We start from the raw sequence: 16,823 nt of genomic DNA on the forward strand, positions 1-16,823 counted from the left end.
TCAGTTGGTTAAGCGTCCGACTTCGGCTCAGATCTCACGGTTCGTGGGTTTGAGCCCTGCATTGGGCTCTGTGCTGACAGCTCAGAGCCTGGAGCCTGCTTCGGATTCTGTGTCTCCCTTTCTCTGCCCCTCCCCTGCTTGTGCGCTGTCTCTCTCTCTCAAAAATGAACATTAAAAAAAAACTTTTTTCTAATTAAAAAACACAGTCAACTCTTTTGACAATTTCCAAGAACATTTGGGTTGTTAGTCCTGCTGGGACTTCCACAGGGGAGAGTCACTACTAGTCCACCTCGAAGCTCTGCCCGACCTCACCCTTCCTGCATCACAGCCCACACCCTGGTCGGTAGATATCTCCCCGTCACCCAGTGGGTGGATATCAGTGGCCAGAATCCCGGTAGGGGGTGCCAGTCTCCATTCCAGGGGGTCCCACAGTTGCTTACGCCTCCTCATTTTGCAGATACAGGCAGGGATGACTACCGATTTGCTCCAAAGCATGTAGCACGTGCCTGGTGCACTGGAATTGGCACTCCCAGCCCCTGGACTCAGTTCCATAGGTACCAGGTACCACTGCTCACATCACCTTGTCCCATGTCCTCCCGGGGGTGGCCAGTGCTCTGCTCTGGGAGTGAGCGTGCGACCACAGAAGGTGGGCGTCCGTGCACGACGCACGGCAGGAGGACCCACCGTGAGTGCTGGGCCTCCTGCAAGGAGTCATCGTGTCCAGTGTGGAGCCCTTTAGGGAAATAAGTCATCTTTACAAGTAGGACTTGTTCATCTTTTGGCAGATTTCCACATGCCTGAGCCCAGAGGGCATCCCACGCTCTGACCACATGGCCCCTAGTCATGGTATCTGGGAGTCTCTGTGGTCCCAGGAAGCCACGTGGATTTCTCTGTCTCCCCAGATAAACCCCCGTCTAGATGGCTGTATGAGGAGCTGGAACTGGCTGAGTGGCGAGGACACCACCATCCAAGAAACGGTGAAAGCAAACTCCAAGATGCAGTGTTTCTCCGTGACGGAGAGAGGGTCCTTCTACCCCGGGACTGGCTTTGCCTTCTACAGCCTCGATTACAGTAAGTGTGGGCTCCCGGGCTGGGGCTGGGCCTCCAGACAACAGGCAGTGAGAAACACATGAGGCAGGAAGCCACCTCGCGGGTGGCTGCTCCCGCTCTGGGTCTCACATCAGCCAGTGAGGAGGACGGGACAGATGGGAGAAGACCGCGGCCGTGCTGGTACCAGGGCAGCTGGGGCCGGGCAGGCAGGAGGACATGAAGGATCTGAGAGGATGCCTACAGACGGTTCTTGGACGAGATGAGTGTAGGTGTGTCCACACCGGCTGTGGGGAACATGGCTGACTCTGCAGTCAGAGCGTCCTGAGGAGCGGATGAGGGGCAGCACCCCAGTCACAGGGACCATCCAGGGACCCCGAGGGGCAGCACCCCGAGGTCACAGGGGCCGTCCTGGGGACCCTGAGGGGCAGCACCCTGGAGTCGCAGGGGCCGTCTCAGGGCCCCTGGAGAGCTCTAGTGTTAAAGGAGAGAAGAGCGGCACAGCCACCTTGGAGGGCCACAACGCAACGAACAACCCGCTCATGCTGACAGAGGAACAGTCTCAGAAACAGACTTTACCTGGGACTGAAGTTCTAAATCATGTGCGTCCTCGATCGCCAGCTAGTGGGAAAAGAGCTCAGGGTGCCAGCATGAACAGCGCGGGTCAGTGGTGACTGCTGAGTGGTTCTGTTTGACCCTGGGACCAAGGGATTTTCCCTCCTCTCTCTTACTTAGGTTTAAAATTAACCTTGTTTCCTGAGCACATGCGACCTGGAGCCCTAAATTATTGTCACTGTGCCTGGAGAATCAGGAGAGCCAGGTCCCAGGCCCAGGAAAATGCACATGCACACGACTGTGTGGACCCTGTTGGCGGGTTCACAGGCCCAGGTGCCCCCCACCCACCCCACGTCCACAGCCTGTGTGTCTGGTGGCCTCACAGGTGCCTCCCTGCTCCCAGCCGACACTGCAGTCCAGGTGCCCCCCCCCGCAGTGCACCCTGGCTCCTTCCTGGGGTCTGGCTCTGTCCTCCCTGTCTCCACGGGCCACCTGCAGACCCTCTCTCCCCAGATGGCGAGCTGGTTATGTTAGGCTCCCGTCTGCCACCCCCACCACAGACCACATGACCCCTCCCACTGGGAGGCCATGGGGGCCCACTCCTCTACCCTCAGTGAGGCAGGCTGTCCTCTCAGGACCTTGGGTCACCCCCCACCTGTATCTTTTCTTTCATTGTCGAAAGTGCTAGGTGTTCCTGAGGAAAGAACCAGCCGGTAACAACATACACGTTATTCCTTTGGTCTCATTGTTAAACAGGAAGATGTAGAACATCATTATAATGTTCAGGGTAAAATCTGGTATCACAAAACATTTCATTACTTTTCTTCTGAGTATCACAGACATTTTCTGTTGTAACACAGACCTGTGCATACCATGGTCTGTGCACTGTCCACGTGGACTGGTTTGGGGCAGTCAGTTCTATGACAGCAAAGGCCAGATGGCACTTAGAACTCGATGCGTCTCTCATAACCTCGGACAGTCGCATCTTAGAACAGAGAAGCCTCCCTGAGAGTCACAGACTCTGCACCAAGCAGCAGTTCAGGGGGAGACCCTCTTCGCCGAGGCTTCTCAGCACAGCCGTGGCTCCAGTGCCTTGAAAGATTCCGCCCCCACGGTGCGCCGGTCCCGTCTCGGGGAAAACTCAGGGCCAGGAAACACTCCTCTCTTCCATCAAGAATAAAGGTGAAACTTGGCCATGGAGAAGATCACTGGTTTTTGTTTTTGTTTTTTGGCTGCTTTTTCCAGTTCTGCGCCCATTGGATTCAGTGAATGATTATCAGGAACGGACTGTAACGAGCCCCACTTAGGGTCGGGGGACGCACAGATGATTTGCAGTGCTTGTAGTCCAGTGGAAGCAGCCAGGAGCCCAGGTTGTGGTTCACCGTGGTGCCAGCCGGCCTGTGGTCAGGGCGCCCACGCTCCAACGGATATGGCCCCTGCTGCAGCACCAGAGGCCCGAACCGGCTCCTTCGTCAGGACTTGGAAGATCTTCTGAGACAAAGGCGCTTACAACCACGGAGCAAAGGGGCTTCTGGTCGTCAGATGATTCAAGTGTAGGGAGGAAATGTGGCGTGATATTTGTCCTCACACAACCACAGTCCAGCCCTTTCTACCAAAATATGTCTTCTGGAACTGTCCACGCAGGACACGTGGGGACATTCGACATGCCTTGCCTCAGGCCCCCGTGCATCGTTTCTGCACCACACACTTAGCACACGTACGACATCACGTAGGCCATGTATACATAAGGTGCCTAAGTGAGGAGCCGCTCGGCTGAGGCGGTAGAATGGCAGCAACGCTTCGCCTCACGCGAAACTGTGTGGTCTGTGGGGATGGCGCTCGGTGCAGCGTCTTCCAAGCACCTCCGACCTTGTCAAACTGCCTGAGGGACACAGGCGGGCGCGGTGGGGTTGCGGGCAAGGCTCTGGCCCGTCCTGGGGGGGAAAGCAGGCAGGGAGGGGCAGGCGCCACTCCTCAGGCGCCCAGAGCTCGGGTCAGAAGCCCCCCATGGGGACGGCCCTCTCGCGGTCACCCCGCCTACCCTCCACGGCCACCCCCACTCACCGCGTCCTGCCCCACCCGGATCGCCTTCTGATGTGCCGCCCTCACCGCAGCTCGGACGTCCGCGGCCGTTGGCACCGAGGCAGCCTGGGAAATAGAGGTCGTGGCTTGGATCCGCCCCGCCACTGACACAGGGGTGCTGCTCGCGCTGGTGGGCGGTGACCGCGTGGTCGCCCTCTCCGTGGCCCTGGTCGACTACCACTCCACCAAGAAGCTCAAGAAGCAGGTACCACTCGCTGCTGCCCAGGCCTCCCCTCCTGGGCGGGTCCCCCGCTCCTGCCTCGGGAAGCCCTGCCCTGGCGTCACGCGGCCCTTGCGAGTCCAACAGCCACACGGCCAGGGACGCTGTTGACCCGAGGTCACCTGACACAACCTGTGGTCAGAGCCGTGTGGGCCGCGGCCCGGGAGCACTTGTGTGGCAGGGCCACGTCCCACCAGACACTCGGCCGACTTGGCCGTTTAGGACGATGTACATCAGTCACTCACACTTGTGACCACTTCACTAACAAACTCAGGCTTCCAGTTTCCCTTGCCAGCTCAGATGTGCAGGCCCAGCCCAGAACTCTGGGGGATGCAGGCCAAGCCCCGGGTTCAGCCAACCCTTCACACCCAGCCACGCTGACTCTTGCCATGTGGGACCCACTGTTTCCCCAGGGAACAGCGAAGAGGCTGTGGAAGGAGCTTTTATGCTCTTGCCTCTATCCAAAGCATGAGGACCCGGCTGACCAGGAGGGTGCATGCACACCGAGGCAGCCTGCCCCCCAGGTGGTCCAGCCCTAGGCTCCCAGGACCAGGCAGTAGCAGGACCACATCCAGACCCACCACCACTGAACACCAGTCCACACACCAGACCTCCTTCCCCAGCCTGCCTGCAAACAGCTTGGCGCTCCCACACAATAGTGCTCACTGTCCGGGGTGCAGAATGAGAGACATCAGGCCAAACTGTGCTGTCACAGCATGTTTCTGTTCCCTGCTTTCGGAGCGTGTCTGTTCCAAGTATGTTTCTGTTCCCTGTTTTCCAGAGTGTGTTACTGTTCCCCGCTTCCGGAGTGTGTCTGTTCCAAATGTGTTTCTGTTCCCTGCTGTCAGAGCGTGTTTCTGTTCCCTGATTACAGAGCGTGTTTCTGTTCCCTGCTTTCAGAGCATGTTTCTGTTCCCTGATTTTGGAACGTGGCTGTTCCAAGTGTGTTTCTGTTCCTTGCTGTCAGAGTGTGTTTCTGTTCCACGTTACCAGAGTGTGTGTTTCTGTTCCCTGCTTTCAGAGCCTGTCTGTTCCGGGTGTGTTTCTGTTCCCTGCTTTTGGAGCATGTCCGTTCCAAGTGTGTTTCTGTTCCCCGTTACTGGAGTGTGTGTTTCTGTTCCCTGCTGTGGGAGCATGTTTCTGTTCCCAGCTGTTGGAGGCTGTTCTGTCTGGTGAGAGCATCCCCATATGCATAGGGCCAGCTGCCTTCTGGGATGCTTGCACTTACTGCCCCGCATCTCCCACCACTGCGTTGTGGCCTATGTGGCAGTTTCACGTCGAGGAAGTGGCCACGTCCCACTTCCAGATCATGGCCGCACTGGCGGCACCCCCACTTGGATGACTGGAGGGTGTGGCGCCCCCCCCCCCCGCCCCCATCTTACACACATGGAAACTGACTCCCGCACCAGTGGGCCACAGAGTGCAGGCTGCAGGGACACTGCCTCCCCCCCGCCCCCACCCGCCCGCCCCAGGGCTCGAGTGATGGGAGACGGGGCAGGAGGCCGGCCTGCTCAGGTGCATGTCTCCCCACAGCTGGTCGTCCTGGCTGTGGAGGGAGTCACCCTGGCCCTGATGGAGATCAAGGTCTGTGACGGCCAGGAGCACCGAGTGGCCGTCTCTGTGCAGAAGGGTGAGGCCACCCTGGAGGTGGACGGCACCAAGGGCCAGAGCGAAGTGAGCGCCGCAGGGCTGCAGGAGAGCCTGGCTGTGCTCGAGAGGCACCTGCAGGGCTCTGTGCTCACCTTTGTTGGCGGACTTCCAGGTAGGGCTCCTGGGGCTGCACACCTGGGAAGGGGCACTGGGGGGGCGGGGGGAAGGGGTGCTCTGGGAGGGAGGGGTGCTGGGGGGAGGGGCACTTGGGGAAGGAGGGGCGCTTGGTGAGTGGGGGGAACACCAGCTGTCTCACCGTCCTCAATGTGCTGGCTCTAGACTGGGCCAGGGCATTTCTGTCCAGAAAGAACTTTTGTTTTAGAGGAAGAGAAAACTGCAGGTGCACCTCTTGACGGGCATTGTGATGGCTCTGTGTTTATCAGCACCAGCTGGGCAGTTCAGGGGTTGAGTCTGAGACCATGCTTAGTGGGGACGGGTGTCAGCCTGAACATGATGCACCTGTGTCCTCCAAGAGCGCCCACCTGAGCATGCATCAGACAGAGGCTCTGGCCAAGGCCCCCACCAACCCGCCTCCTTGTCCTAACATGCAGCTTCTGGGGACAGAGTCCTCCGTGCCCCAGGAAGTGCTGGCATACGGCCACCTCCTGCACACTGGGAACCCGTTCCTGACCAGGCAGAACATGACTGCCCGTGGCCGTGAGCCAAGTGATCGGGGCAAAGTGGTAGAAAGGTGGTTGAAAGGCTGACGTGCGCCCCCGCACAGCCCAGTGTAGGTTCTCCTTTGTGCAGAACGCACGATTCCTGCCTTGGCTGCCAAACACACACTCCATTTAGTTTTAACAAACAAGCTCTTGAAGATGATGGACTGGGAACCCCGCAGCCTGAGTGACTCATTTGGGCCAAGAAGGAGATAACACTGATTTACTGATGTGACTGTTCATGTGCACTTCCTGGGGACCTGGCCGGGTGTTCAGTGGTGCCTGTGGACATTGGCCGAGCTGGTGCTGTTTTGGACAGAAAGGAATCTGTGCCCTTGAGGACAAAAGGCCAGGATGGAGAGGGGCCCAGGGGTGCCTGGGAGCAGCAACGAGGTGGGGGATGTGGTGGGTGGGCCACCCAGGCTCCAGATGGACGGGTGGCTCGCCTGCTAAGATGCTGTTTGTTCTTTCCCCACTGGCCCAGACGTGCCTGTGACCTCAGCGCCAGTCACAGCCTTCTACCGCGGCTGCATGACCCTGGAGGTCAACCAGCAGACGCTGGACCTGGACGAGGCCGCCTACAAGCACAGTGACATCACATCACACTCCTGCCCCCCCGTCGAGCAGGCCAGCCCCTAGAGCAGCAGGAAGAGAAGGCCGCAGTGACCCCACCCACCTGCCCACGTCAGCCTCTCCGGACCCCACACCCCTGCAGGCCGCTTTCTCCGAGACTGTTCTTTGCCTTGTAACATATGTGTAAATAGTTGAGGGGACTAGTATTAGTGACCCGAAGCCGCAGCCCCAACCCCCAAAGCCTCCTAGAGGGAGGCCGGAGGCAGGAGGCTGGCGCTCACCGGAGCAGACCCAGGAAAATAATTCTGTTATTTTTATTACCAAATGCTTCTTTCTGGCCTGAAAACATGGAAAAATAAAACATCTACAGAACCATTTCTAACTGTGCTGCCATCTCCAGTCTTTGCCCATTAGTGCCTGGCAGCCGGCATCAGCGGCACAGGGTCCCGAGTGCCAGCCTCTGCCCCAGGTGCCCTCTCCGCCACCCCTCAACCGCCCCTGGCTCTGGGAGCTGCCACCTTGTTCTCTGTGCCGTGGATGCAACCCAGGCAGAGGCAGGGGGCCCTGGCCACTCCTCCAGCATCAAGACTGGCCAGCACCTGCTGCTTTTCCCCCAGACAAACCCACTCACCTCTGAGCCTCCTTCTTTCTCTGTATGTAAAGGGAATCCCTGTTTTCTCTATTCCGGGAGGTCCCTGCTCTGCGGTGGGGCTGCTGGAATCGGCACCAGGAGATGGAGTGGAGGCAATGACCCGTAGCCCACTGAGCCCAGGAAGACCCCCCCCCTGGAAAACACACTTGGGGCCCCAGAGCTGCCAGCACGCACCAAGGTCACCAAGGCCTGGCAGGGGGTGGGGGTGCGGAGAGCAGCGCCAAGGTTAGGGCTACAGCTTGTCTGTCTGCCCAACGCCATGGTCACCGGAGGGCGCCCGCCCCGTGGCCGGTGGCCATGTGGTGTTCATGCAGAATGTGCCAGGGACGTTTTCAGTGTCCGCTGGGCGTCGCGCTCAATGACAGTCTCTTCAAGACTGAGATTTTTTTTCTTCGAACACCAAACACCAGAGAATGTTCTGGGCTGCGGGGCAGGTTCTGGGTTTCCTTTTACATGTTGCCCTGCAGATGGCAGCCGAGGGTCCCCCAGCCTGTCATTCCCCAGGACAGAGTGATCCCTGAAAGCTCTATCAGCCGAGCACCGAACGGTCTCTTGTGCCGAATGAGTCTAAGTCACCACCTGACCCAGAGAGAAGCAAGAGAAGTCGGAGGAAGCAGGGTTCAGTGATCCTCACACGAGAGGCAAAGTGAGCCGTGCACCACTGGAAGCAGAGAGGCCTCTTTCCAGATTTCTAGAAAACATTATGGCCTTGAGCACTGTGCCAGAAGCCCCTGCTGGATCGGCAAGCCGGGTGACCCCCCACTGCACCCTGGTGAGGGCGGGGGGAGTATCCCTGTGCACCCACAGCTGGCCTGCCCTTGGAGAGCTCTCCAGGACTCAGTGAGGGAGCTGATGGCCATCACAGACACCTGCCCGCAGGGACCCCTCCCCGGACCAAGCTCACCTTCGAGGTAACTGCAGAAGGCTGTAGGTCCAGGGCAAGGATGCGGCAAGGCCCACAGGCTCTGGCAGGCAGGCCTGGCCACGTAGGGTGGCCACTAGTCCCAGCACATTCACTGTGTCCCTGGGACCCCCTGGCCCAACCACCACTGCCCTCCCGGCTGCGTCCTTTCTGTTGTTTTCCTGAGTGGCAGCATCGGGGCACAAGTTCTGTTGACTCAGGACTTGAAAAAACTAGTCTGAGACTCTTCAGTTAGGTTTCCACACGGGAAACAAGGGATGGGGGGGAACCGTGACCTTGAAGGCCACGTGTCCACGGGCTGCTCTGTGGTCTGTGACCAGGGTGGACAGGCATGCCAGCTTGCACCATATGGGGACCCCAAGCCCATCCGCGGGCTCTGGAACGGGCAGGTGGTCGGGTGGGGCTGAGCTGGTCAGGCCAGGACTTGGAGACACTGTCCATCTGGGGGGTGAGAGTTCAGTTCCTGGGGGTTTGGCATTGACCAGGACAACCAAGGCTTGGACACTGCCTGCTCAACAGGCAGGAAGGCCCCCTCACCACCACCCCTGCAAGCCAGACGACCCCAGCACCAGCAACTCTCAGTGTGGAAAACGAGTTCTGCCTGTCGCCCCCAGGAGAGCCCTGTACTGCCCACCAGCTGGTCTCATGAGGCCCCGGGAGCCCAAAGCAGCTTTGGGGCCGGATTGGCTTGTTGCTACACCGTTCCCCTGGTGCTGTCTGGCTTCCCTCACCGTGGAGGCAGCTCTGGAATGTTCCTGTGGAATGCTTCCCGAGCCAGCCCCAATCTCTTGAGAAGACCAGGGCAGCCAGAGCTGAGAGCACACACACAACCGAGGCCATGGCTCAGGGGGATTCTGACCACCACGGAGTCCTCTTCTGTCCAGGGAGACATGGGCACAAACGTGTTTCCTGAGACTACACCAGCAGGACCCCTGCTGCCGAGAACAAGCCCATAGGTAGCAGCACGGAGCTGAGGGCAGGGTGCATTCCCCAGCTGTGCCGGCAGACTGGTGTCCTCACCTCTGCCCAGTCCAGGCGGGCCAGCTGCTGAGGGGTCTGCAGCATACGGAGCTCCATCCTTCTGACTGTGCGCCACGGACACGGGGTTGGGGGGACCCCGACTGTGGGCCGCGGACGCGGGGCTGCGGGGACCCCGACAGTGGGCCGCGGACGCGGGGCTGGGGGGACCCCAACAGTGGGCCGCGGACGCGGGGCTGGGGGGATCCCGACTGTGGGCTGTGGATGTGGGGCTGGGAGGACCCTGACTGTGGTCCGTGGACGCGGGGCTGGAGGACCCTGACTGTGGGCCGTGGACGTGGGGCTGGGGGGACCCTGACTGTGGGCCGTGGATGTGGGGCTGGATGAGCCTGAATCTGCCTCATGGAGGAGGGTAGGACACACTTGATTTTGCACCATGGAGATAGAGTGAGGAATGGATTATGCTGTCTACACATTTATGGTCTAAGGTGCTTTTTTGCTTTTAATGAGAAGAGCCACAATAATTTTGTTTTTTGTTCTGTGTGTTTAGGATACTATTGATTGGGAGTCTTATTTACGAGCAGGGCTATTCTGGGTCATTTAGTGGCATCCCTGCCGTCTGGGAGCTGGCTGCACCCCCTGGCCTGGCCACAGCACTCATGACCATCAAAACCCTCCCAGACACTGCCACATGTCCCCCAGTGCAAAATCATCCCTGTTGAAACCACTGCATTAAAGATAAAGGAAATTTTTACCTCCATCTCACATAACACAAGGTAGAGAATATATTTAAATCTAAAAGTAATTTATAAAGCACTTAGAAATGTGAAACTACAGCCTGTGGGCCCAGTGTGGTCCATCCCTCTCTCTGTGTTAATAAAGCTCACTGGAACACAGCCACATGTCTACACCTGCTTTTGCTCCCCAATGGCACTTCCAAGTGGTTGCCACACACCTCCTGGCCCCCTAAACCAGCAATGTTTACTCTGTGGCCATTTACACAGACTGGTCTGAGCCTTGTGACAGAAGAGTATTACCATGACCTGAAGTAGAGAACTATTTCTTAAATAAAACACAAAATGATCCAATAACAGGAAAAGATGTAAAACTTCAGCTACACTAAAAATCAAGAACTTGAAGAAGCAAGTTAGAAGGCCAAGGCTATCTGACTTCAAAACCTGTGCAAAGCTGCAGTGGTCAGTACAGGCTGGGTCTGCCGAAAGAACAGACAGGTCAGCGGAGCGAACAGAGAGCCCATGGACAGACCCACATCAGCACAGTCACTGGTCTTTGACAAAGGAGCAAAGGAACCCATATAGACATATAGACAGTCCCCTCCACAAATGGCACGGGAGCGTCTGGACGTCCACGTGCCGAGAAATGAATCCAGACACAGACCTTACACCTTCACAACTCAGAGTGGATCACATACCTACACGGAAAAGGCAAAAGTATAGCGCCCCGGATGGGGGCACAGGAGACAGCCTGGGTGGCCTGGGCACGGCGATGACTTCGTAGACACAGCACCAAAGGCACCATCCGTGAAAGACAATGGACAAGCTGGGCTCTAACAGAGCAAAGACTTCTGAAGAAGACAGCATCAGAAGAAGGAGGAGACAAGCATAGTTGGGAAGAAGGTATTTGCAAAAGACACATCTGGTAAGGGACTGAGATCCAGAATATACAAAGAACTCTCAAAACTCAACAATAAAACAACTCGTTAAAAAATGGGTCAAAGACCCTAACAGACACTCACCCTGAAAGGCATGCAGCTGACAGCTGAGCACATGAGAAGCGTTCCTCGCCGTCCGGGGACAGGGACGGCACACGGACACGACCGGGAGACCCTGCCGCACACCCACGAGGACCCCGAGGACCCCGCTGCACACACAGCGCCCTGAGGAGCCCTGCTCTGTGTTGCTGGGAGTGCGGAACGGTGCGGCCGCCTCGCCAGACTGTCCAGGGGCTTCTCACAAAGCCAAACACGCTCTTAGCACCTGGTCCAGCAGTCACGCTCCTTGGCATTGACCCAAAGGAGTTGGAAACATGTCCACACAAAATCCCGCACTGGGGCAGAGGAGGGAGCGACTGGGCTCCGGGGCGCCTGAACTCCTGGCCCGTCTCATCATCCCTTCTGTGTCAGCAGCACCGCCTTATACGTTTGTTTTAAGCATTCTTTCGTGTATATTAAATTCCATAATTCAATGGCTTTAGGTAGGACACGGGAAGAGGACACACCTGCACATGTAACATGGGCACCTGGGAAGCCACGACTTGAACGAGGCCTCTGCTCCTAGACCTTTTCCTCTTTCTGTAGGGCAGATGGCAGCTCGGCCGAGCATTTCCCCTGCAGCTCGGAGGGCATCCGCTCAGCCAAGAGTCATTCTTCACGGTGATGAGAGTTTTGTTCTTGTGAACCAGGCACGTGCCACACTCCTGGCTCTGCTCTGTATGCTTCGCGTGGGTTGATACCGTATTTTCTGCCCCCTTTTCACTGAAATACAAGTCACATGCCATAATACTGCCCCTTAAACAATGTACACGTCAGTGGGTTTTATACATTAACAAGACTGTGCAGCCATCACTACCATCTGGTTCCGGAACGTTTCCATCACACCAACAGGGAGCCCTGTACCCAGCTTCCAGCTGGGGTCTGCTGAGTGCCAACAGCAGTCAGTGTTTGAGAAAGTGTGGTAGCTCAGTAGAGGGAGGGGCTGAGGGAGAGGCCCCAGCAACACCCACCCCATCAGAGCTGCCAGGCCAGGTCCCACGAAGCATCTACACTCAGGCAGAGACTGGCCAGGGTCTGTCCATGTAAAGGGAAAGACTTTGGCAGAGGTGGGTTCTCTCAGGGGATGGTACCCAGAACGCACCGCAGGCCAGGCACCAGCAGGCATGTGCAGGGTTGAGGAGGTGTCCTGGGGACTGGTGGGGGGAGGGGTGTCACGTGGGGATACATTCAGCGTGCAGGGGTGAGGAGATACCCTGATGACTAGGGGGGGTTAGGTGGGGACACATCCAGCGTGCAGGGGTGAGGCGCTGTCCTGGGGACTGAGGGGCAGCCTGAAGCCACCACCAGGCTGGGAGTTGAATTGTTCACATTCTTTGTGGCCAGGGCCCAGGATGAAGACATTCCTGTGGGCAAGAGCCAGACCGCTGGCCCCGGAGTTGATAGATTTTATCAGTTTAGGGCTCACAGGGCAGATAGAAGCTGTTTGGGTGATGCTGGCATCAACAATATTGGGAACCAGTGACACAGCCACGTGGCTCTAACCGGGTCGAGCGCAGAGGTCGCATGCTGTCCCTGTGTCTCGTGGCGCCTGGACGCCGTCTGGAGCTGGCGGCCTGGCTCCAGTCGACACCGGCCTGCGGCCACATGGGCCGCCCAGTGGCTCTGCGACCTCCGAGCAGGGCAGGTCCTGATGAGGCAGGAGCCCCAGGCCCAGCGGGTGCTGGGGGGGAGTGGGGGCAGGGCTGGGGGCCAGCCTCTCTTCCCCGTGCAGGCACCCACACGGCAGAGAATTCACCAAGTGGGTCCGACCCCTCAGACTGCCAAGGCCCCCTGACTTGGCCAGACCGTGCTGGCTCCTAAACTCCAGGCAGATGAGGGGGGCCCCAGATGCAGCAGCCGCAGACAGAGGCCTGGGGTTCAGGCCTTGGTGCCCGGGCCCCTGCTCTGTGTCTGCTCCTCAGATCCCCCAGCGCAGGCTGCCTGCGGGCCAGGACGCGGCCCTGTTTCCTGCCTGCCACTAATAAGCAGGACTTCCTTTGAAGGACAAAGCTGTTGTTTCCGGGGTGCAAACCCCGAGGGTGGGCACCGCCTCCCCCCTCCAGGAGGAAGTCTGCACAGGGCTGTGTGGGGCCACCACCCGGTCAGGGCGCAGGAGCCTCACTTCACAGTAGCCAAAGTCGGCTTCGAGCAAACTGCCGTTCTAACCAAGCCAACCAGCCAGCTCCGTGGCCTGGCCCACCGTGTCGCCCGCACGCCACGCGGGTGGCACCTTCCGCAGAGAAAGCTTTCCGTGTCCTCAGACAACAGGATGAGGCGTTTCTGCACCAGGCTGAGGATAAGGTCTGTTCGAATTGCGTTCGCAGCCAGCAGGGGGGGCCGGAGACCGCGGCTCCTTACCATCCTCTTCTTTTTTCCTTTCTTCCCTCCCCCTCGCCCTCCCCCCCCCTCCTGTCACCCCTCCCACACCCCCCCCCCCCCACTGACTTATCTCTTTTCCCCAGTGACCCAGGACTGTACTTTAGGACTCGGGCCTGTCACTCAACCAGGATTTGGTCATTTCCCAGGGGTGTGCCCACCAGCAGCACCAGGTGCCTGGGTCACTAGTGCTGGTCCGTAAGTCAGAGCTCACTCCAGGTTCTGTGGAAGGGCCTCAGGAGCTGCGCACCCCAGGGGTCACTCGGAACACAGAGGCTGGAGTTAGAGGCATCTGCCCTGCAGGCAAGGGGGACCGCACATGCGGCAGCCGGAAGTCCGGATGCCTTGGGTAGGAAACAGTTGGCCTGGGATAGCAAGCCTTTCTGCAGGTGGGACGGCGGGTTTGGACACGGAGCGTGCACAGACCTCAGCGAACACACACTTTACAAGCAGTGCTGGAATTTGAGCCAAAGCATCTTTTTATCCCCAGCAAGTAAATGCCGAGAGAACACAGCTCTGAGCATGGAGACCATGCACTTCTTGAGGACACCATATAAACATGTGAACATACAACACATGTCCTTGAAACATGATCCTCACACAGGGTATGCTGAGCCGTATTCCCTTTGCAAAATAATAACTAACTCATTAAGAGGACAGTGAGGAAGCAGCTTTTTAGCGAGCGATGACAGAGGACCAGACCAAGGGGGCTCCAGGTAGACACGCTGGATCTGTCTAGTGTCCGGCTTACACTCTGGGCTGGGTGGCCGAGCAGAGGTGCAGCCTGGGGGGGTCTCAGTCACCTGGGGTTCCGTCCCCACCACTGGTCCTGGCCTCTCTGCCCATGGATTCGCCCAGGAGGGGAGAGAGGGTGTGGACTTCTGGAACGTTCCCCTGACGTCTCTAGGAGGTTGGCCACAGAAGCAGGGTTTGTAGCGGCTGCTTTTTTAACCAAAAACCTATTTTTCAATCTACCCCCTGTGTGTCAGGGAGTGTAGGGGGGAGGCTTCTCTCCTGGAAGGAAGTGGGCTGGAGCACAGAGAGGGGGGTCGTTGGGAGGCTGCAAATCCTCAGACAGAGGAGGGTCCCTGGGAGTCGAGGCTGGGAGATGGCCACAGCGCTGTAACAGAACAGAAAGGCGTCCTCAGTCGGCGGAGGGGCCAGCCCCACACACAGTCTACACAGAGCCTTCCTGGGGCCTGGGGTCCTTCCACACCCAGGGCCATCCGCCTTACGCAGGCCCCCTGATCGGACCACAGGGGCCTCCCGGGCACACACTCTGCGCCTGCAGCCGCCTACAGGGGTGCCCATCTTCCAAATTCCTAGCTCCTGGCCACGCACCGTCCAAGGAAGATGCTGCCTAGAGCATCTGGGGAGGGGGGCGGGGGGGGGGGTGGTGGGCAGCGCTCTGGGCTCCCCACCACTTCGTATTTAAAGGAAAAAATAAGACATCAACATTTTCATCATAGCCCAATGGTTAATTTCAGGTGTCCACTTGGTCAGGCCTTCGTGCACAGATGCTCAAACACCAGTCTGGATGTTGTTACGAAGGTATTTCCAGATGTGATTGGCATTTACATCAGTCCAATCGGTTGAAGGCTGAATTTCCCTCATAAGAGGGAAAGACTGAATTCCCTGGGAAGAGGGGCTCTGCCTCCAGACTGACCAGACGTGCAAGATCTGTTTTCCCCTGGTCTGCAGCCTACATCTGTCCTGGCCTGGACGTTCAGGGATCTGTCTCTCTGCCTGTGTCTGTCTCTCAGTCTCTGTCTGTCTCTGTCTCTCTGCCTCTTTCTGTGTATCAATATCTGTATCATCTGTATATGCACACAATCCTATCCGTTCTGTTTCCCTGAGGAACCCCCACTAACACACAGACTCAAGTAAAAGTCATTCTGAGAACAAAAATGTTGGGTATGGCGCATATTTTAAATCAATAAAATTTCCAGTTTTTCTCCACCTACCAACAAAACTCTTAAATTTTCCCCCTTGAATTCTAATGGTTAGAAATGCCTTCTTAAGGGGCACCTGGGGGGGTGCTCAGGAGGTTAAGTGTCCGACTCTTGGTTTTGGCTCAAGTCATTATCTCACAGTTTGTGAGTTCCAGCCCCGCACTGGGCTCCATGTGACAGAGTGGAGCCTGCTTGAGATTCGCTCTCTTTCCCTCTCTATCTGCCCCTCTCACTTTCTCTCTCTTTCTCAAAATAAATAAATAAACCTTAAAAACAAAAGAAAATGAGTGTCTACTTAAAACCAATATGTAAATAAATAAAGCTAGAAGTCCCCTCTATGAAATACCCAGGGTGTGTAAGAGCCCTGATCTCCTGGCCCTGCTGCGGCCCCTCTACTCCCCACCCACCAGTGCCGGGGGCTCTTGAGAGGCCAGCCTCCTGGACTGTGGCTCCCCTTCCCCAGGGGCCCTGGGATCTCAGGATTCTGGAAGAAGAATGCCCTCACAGGCCATAGCTGAACCCAGGAATACCACCCTGCTCAGAGTCGACAGCATGGGCTTCAGAATCCAATGGTCGGGGACCTGCCCACCCCTGTTTCTCCCTTCTGACTGTGGGGGGACAAAGCAAACTTCTAGAGAACATTCCCTGTGTTCTGCTGGTAGCTCCCAGTCTCTCCCATGCCTATATCCACTTGCCCTCCACTGGAAATGAGCAGCTCAGAGACCACAGAGTAAATCACCACGAGCCACAAACTAACCCATCACAGGCCACAGACTAAACCACCATAGACTACAGAATAAACCACCTCAGAGCACAGACAAAACCACCACAGACCACAGACTAAACCACCACAGACCACAGACTAAACCATCATGAACCACAGACTAAACCACCATAGACCACAGACTAAACCACCATAGACCATGAAATAAACCACCACAGAGCACATACTAAACCACCACGGACTAAACCATCATGAACCACAGACTAAACCACCACAGACCATGGAATAAACCACCACAGAGGACAGAATAAAGCACCACAGACCACAGACAAAAGGACCACAGGCCACAGACTAAACCATCATGAACCACAGACTAAAGCACCACAGACCACAGAGAAAACCACCACCAACGGAGTAAACACAGACCACAGACTAAACCACCGTGAACCACAAACTAAACCACCACAGATCACCAAGGAAATTTCTGTGAGCCCTGAGGAAGACCACTGGCAGACAGGGCCCCACTGGGACAGCTCTGTCCACACAGGCAGCCCCATCAGGGAAGCAGATGAGCCGTCCTGCATGTCCTGGCCAGGCAACCTGGGGAGCAGGGAAGTGGGGTCCCTTTAAGGTCTTCCTTTTGACGAATGGCTCCAAACAGC

At 57.3% G+C, this 16,823-nt stretch overlaps 2 protein-coding genes and 1 long non-coding RNA gene across 3 annotated transcripts in view; 1 reads left to right on the forward strand and 2 right to left on the reverse strand.

Moving 5' to 3' along the window:
* GAS6 (growth arrest specific 6) overlaps positions 1 to 7,163 on the forward strand; it is a 33,097-nt gene extending 25,934 nt beyond the window's left edge. The window contains exons 12-15 of the mRNA XM_060636608.3: positions 903 to 1,071; positions 3,717 to 3,889; positions 5,438 to 5,666; positions 6,698 to 7,163. Coding sequence (XP_060492591.1) covers positions 903 to 1,071; positions 3,717 to 3,889; positions 5,438 to 5,666; positions 6,698 to 6,852 — 726 coding nt within the window. The 3' untranslated portion in view covers positions 6,853 to 7,163. The remainder of the gene's footprint in view (positions 1 to 902; positions 1,072 to 3,716; positions 3,890 to 5,437; positions 5,667 to 6,697) is intronic.
* On the reverse strand, positions 2,327 to 3,753 carry LOC132681789 (uncharacterized). The gene is made up of 2 exons (XR_013557800.2): positions 3,667 to 3,753; positions 2,327 to 3,484 (listed from the first exon to the last, which is right to left on the reverse strand). It is a non-coding gene; the product is annotated as an uncharacterized LOC132681789 (long non-coding RNA).
* Positions 7,164 to 13,578: 6,415 nt separating the features above from the next.
* The window catches only part of TMEM255B (transmembrane protein 255B), a 39,791-nt gene continuing 36,546 nt past the window's right edge, over positions 13,579 to 16,823 (reverse strand). The window contains exon 9 of the mRNA XM_078452675.2: positions 13,579 to 14,605. Coding sequence (XP_078308801.1) covers positions 14,471 to 14,605 — 135 coding nt within the window. The 3' untranslated portion in view covers positions 13,579 to 14,470. The remainder of the gene's footprint in view (positions 14,606 to 16,823) is intronic.

The sequence above is a fragment of the Panthera onca genome, chromosome A1 (assembly GCF_046562875.1).
Source record: "Panthera onca isolate mPanOnc1 chromosome A1, mPanOnc1 haplotype 2, whole genome shotgun sequence".
NCBI lineage: Eukaryota > Metazoa > Chordata > Mammalia > Carnivora > Felidae > Panthera > Panthera onca.